The 4,351-nt window shown below is 39.9% G+C and overlaps 1 protein-coding gene across 4 annotated transcripts in view; it reads left to right on the plus strand.

The window, feature by feature from the left end:
• RFX8 (RFX family member 8, lacking RFX DNA binding domain) overlaps positions 1-4,351 on the plus strand; it is a 75,796-nt gene that overhangs the window by 52,541 nt on the left and 18,904 nt on the right. For all 4 annotated transcript variants that reach the window (XM_019525325.1, XM_019525324.1, XM_019525327.1 and 1 more), the window contains 2 exons: positions 800-894; positions 1,726-1,840. In XM_019525325.1, the coding sequence (XP_019380870.1) occupies positions 800-894; positions 1,726-1,840 (210 nt within the window). The remainder of the gene's footprint in view (positions 1-799; positions 895-1,725; positions 1,841-4,351) is intronic.

The following is a 4,351-nucleotide window of genomic DNA, read 5'->3' on the forward strand; positions in this document are numbered from 1 at the left end:
GCTTTTTAGTTTTGGAAAAAAAAAAAAAAAAAAAAAAAAAAAAAAAAAAAATCACTGGGACAAATTCTGCTCTCAGTTACACTATTGAAAATCCACAGTAAAATTGTCTTTTGTATAGATCCAAGTATAATAATTTAATCTGGTATGTTAGTTTAATTCATTTCACGGTAACATATTTGCACTGACTTTGGACAGTGGTGTCTACCTTTTTGATTGGTCAAAAAAAAAAAAAAAAAAGCCACTCTTTATAGTTTCCTGTTTTCATTTAAAATCAGTTTTCTCCACCTCAGCAGGTAAAAAAAAAAATAGTTTTGTGAACTGTATAAAATCTCAAATGAAAAAAAAAAAACCCACTCTGATAATGTTTATAATTAAATCCAGGACCTGTTTTTAGGGAAATAGAATTTGTCATCCTAGTCATGATGAGTAACCAAAACTTCAATAATAGGAATGGATATAAACAAAAATAGAAAGGGACTGATTCTGTAAAGTGCTACACAATTGTATCAGGGTGGCACAGTTTGACCCAGAATGTGCTGATATATGCTATGGACAGTGGTCTTAAGGCAGGGGTGGGTAAAAATGTAGCCCACAGGGGCCCTAAAATATTTAGAAAATTAATATTTATCTGCCCCAGCTGCCTGTCATGTGGCCCTCGATGGCTTGCCAAAACTCAGTAAGCGGCCCTCCGCCTGAAATAATTGCCCACCCCTGCCTTAAGGTATTTGTACATCACTGTTAAACAAGAAAGGGTAAACAAAATGATGCAAGCAACGCATATTCCTTTTATATTTTATAGGCTTGAATAATTTGATTTCTTTGCTGGACACGTCTACAGATATTGGAGTTTTCTTGAACTCTGTATCTGCCAATCTTCGGACTTTTGTCATTCAGGTACATAATTAACATTATTATTTCAAAGCAGAAAAACTTATCGTATCACTTACCATGTTTGCCTTTCATATTGCAGTAAAAACAATTGTCATATTGCTTGTCAGTAGTCTGCAGCAGTGGTATAGCATACCAATAAGCAGGCAAGACTGTCACATTTACATAAATAGATTATGTAAAAGGAAGAAGATAATTGGCAGACAGAAATTCCATCTGTGCATGCATCTTATATATACACACAGGGAACTCAAGTATTTGGTCTGACTTCCCAGTGATATCCTACATATAAAATCTTCCTTCATAAGCTACATCATATAGAAAAAGGCAGATCAAACTGAAAAACCAATGTCACAAGGTAACTGTTGGGTCCCGAAATCTGAGCAGCTGGTAGGAAGATTATTAGTATTACTCTGTTCCTGCCTGTGCAAATGGATGCAACTACCTTCATGCTATACACATTTATTTCCTTGCCTCCCCAGTTTTTCCATTTTTGCTCCATTGGTGGGTCAGAATTATCAGCAGCTCAGTGCTGCTGCTGCTGCTTCTGCTTTCAGCTAGTTGGGCTAAACCTAGTAATGTAATTGTTTGGGTTTATGTTGTTGCAGTTATTTACCTATTTTTCCTCCCTGGAAAGGAAGGAGCAAGAAAAGCTGAACTTCCTTTTAGTTAATTACTTTCTGTTTGTTCCTGTATTTTTAAGTAATAACACTTGCAGTGCCTGTCAGAGGAACACAAACTGCTTATACCATTTATATTTATGTGTACAAATGACATTAAGTGTTCAGTGCTTCTTTTTTTGATCTAGTCATCAATCAGGATAACTTCTATTTACAGCCAAGCAAGAGTAAAGAAGAGTTTAAACAACTAGCAGCTAAATTCCAGCTGGGATGGAACTTCCTCTTAACTGCAGTAAGCAAGGCTATGACACTCTCACACATGGACAGTTTTGGTAAGTCAGAACACCGTGGTTTAATGGATGTAGATGTCCTGTTGGGTCACTGGCAGCCAGGTTTGGGGGTCACTCAGGTTTCAAAGGGCCAACCAGGATCTGGAGCAGTGAGCAGAATCCAGGTGCAGGCTAGGTCAAAAAGTCAGGAAGTCAGTCCAAGAACTCGGTCCAGGAACAAACCAAGTCAAGAAGCCAGAAGGCCAAGCAGAACACAGAATCTGGGGGCAAGCCAAGTTGAGTAGCTAGGAGATCAAGCAGAGAATAGGGTTAAGCTGAATTAGGTCACCAAAAGATCAGGCAGAGCCTAGAATCAAAAGGTAGGCCAAGTCAAGTAGCCAGGAGATCAAGAACAGGCACAAGCCATAAGGAACAGCAAGACAGCTTAAATAAGAATTAAGCTGTTACCCAGACACTTCTTTTTCCAGGTCTGGGATTTATATGGGAGAGAGTGAAGGGTCAGCTGACCCTGGCTGGCCACTCCAGTCCCAGGGAGGGGGCAGGTGGCTGACTCGGATAGAGGTTTCTGGCCAGCTTTGTTTAGTTTAGCTGGTCAGTTAGAGAAGTGGTAGACTGGACTGAGTGACTGATCTTGGCAGGTGAAGGCTCTGGGTTTAAGGCTGTGGTTTGACAGTGGGTGTGTCTACATGAGCTGCTTAACTGTGCAGTAGCTTAGTTTACTGTGCAGTAGGGATGTGCACGATTACTATGTGGTAAGCCTTGTTAATCTTGAGTAAATTTGCTATATGCAAGTAGCAAATTTACTTTTGATTAGCAACTGCACAGTAGTGCTCATGTAGACACCTGACCAGGAGCAAATCTGCTCTCGGTCAGCTATATACCAGGGTGCAGGAGATTGTTCCCTACCCCTGGTAGCTGCCTGCTGCCAAGGTGGTTACTATGTGAATTAGTGTGTCATGGCAAAAACAATGCTAATGCACAATAGAATTAGTCTACTGTAGATTAAGCATCACAAAAAAAAGGTCACCTTTGCTGCTGTTTATTAGCATGGGCTGATGCATCTTTATATAATACCTTTATATAATATTAGAGGTACTAAACTTAATGCACAGTAGCAAAGGTGCATTAATGAATGTGTAGTCATGCCCAGGATCTTCCAAGCTCTTGTTGACACTGTCTCTTTAGCCTCAAGATGGCCCTATCTTTTCAGCTAGGGACAGAAATTACACATAAACCAGTATAAATGATCAGAAACTGGTTCAAATTGGTAACACCACAGAAGTTCAGTGCACATAATCAGCTTTAAATGGCCCAAAACAGTTTAAGACAAACCTGGACAGATGCAGTATTAGACTTAACTGATTTAGGTTAAATTGTTTTATTGAACTTGTGTCCCAGATCCCCTCCAGATTCAAGTTAACTCACAGTACCCCAGCATGCTTTGCACCTCCCCTGCAAGCTCCCTCTTGTAGGGTGGGTGAGCTAGCCTCAGCCCAGACTGTCTGTTCCAGCTGAGCAGGGAGGCATGCTCTAGCACCCCGTAGTTTCTGGCTATGGCCACTGCAGGCATGTGGCTGTATTGCCAGAATCAAAGGTTAATGTCTGTTCACTTGCTCATCAGTTCAATCTACACAGCTTAGACTAACCGGCAAAGATTGAATTGATTCGGCCTCAGGCTCTTTGATTGTTCTCTCTTAGCTTTATACATCATAGGTTTCTCTTTCCTGTCACTTGCTTGGGATCCTCAGCTTCACACAGTCTATTGGAGTACCCCCTGAAGCCTGCCCAAGCATATCCTGAAGAGAAGGTGAGCCTTGGACTCCAAGATTCAGTCTTCATTTCTAATAAAAAATTATGTAATTTCAATATCCAGCCATTGGATTTTGATGTATCTGATGGACTCAAGATCCCTCTTATGAAATTTATATTCTTGATGCTGCTACTTATATATTGTGATCAAATCATCCCTTAACTTTCCCTTTGATAAATTAAACAGATTAAATTCCTTCAGTTGCTCGTTGTGAGGTATATCTGTTAGTCCTATAACCATTCTTCTGGCTCTTCTCTAAACTATACACAGTTTTTTAACATCATTTTTGAAGTGTGGACCTCAGGGCCCAAATTCTATTTTGCCTAAATGCATCCAAATGATCTTGATGCATGCAAATATAGCCATGTAATAGCCATTTTTTATGCTTATGTAAATTTTAGATCTAGTCCTTATAAGTATACTCAGAGGGAATATACTCTAGCCATGTAGACACTGTGGCAATCCTACTCTGCTGAATACATGCATAACTGCATATCTTAACACATTAGTCATGAGTGATTAGCCACTGTTTGGCACTGGAGGCAGTGGAGAAAAACAAAGACCTTCCTACCTTTTAGTCCAATAAATTAGTGGTTAGGGTATTTGTTCAAGGAGTGGAAGACCCAGATTCTAAGGCCTTCTCATCTAAATGTGTTTTGAAGCTACATCTTCTACTTCCTAGCAGAATGGCCAAATGACTAGGTCATGGGATAGGCATTGCCAAAAGTATCCCCACCCTCCTT

This window comes from Gavialis gangeticus, unplaced genomic scaffold (genome assembly GCF_001723915.1).
Source record: "Gavialis gangeticus isolate Ggan-Ray unplaced genomic scaffold, GavGan_comp1, whole genome shotgun sequence".
Classification (NCBI taxonomy): domain Eukaryota; kingdom Metazoa; phylum Chordata; order Crocodylia; family Gavialidae; genus Gavialis; species Gavialis gangeticus.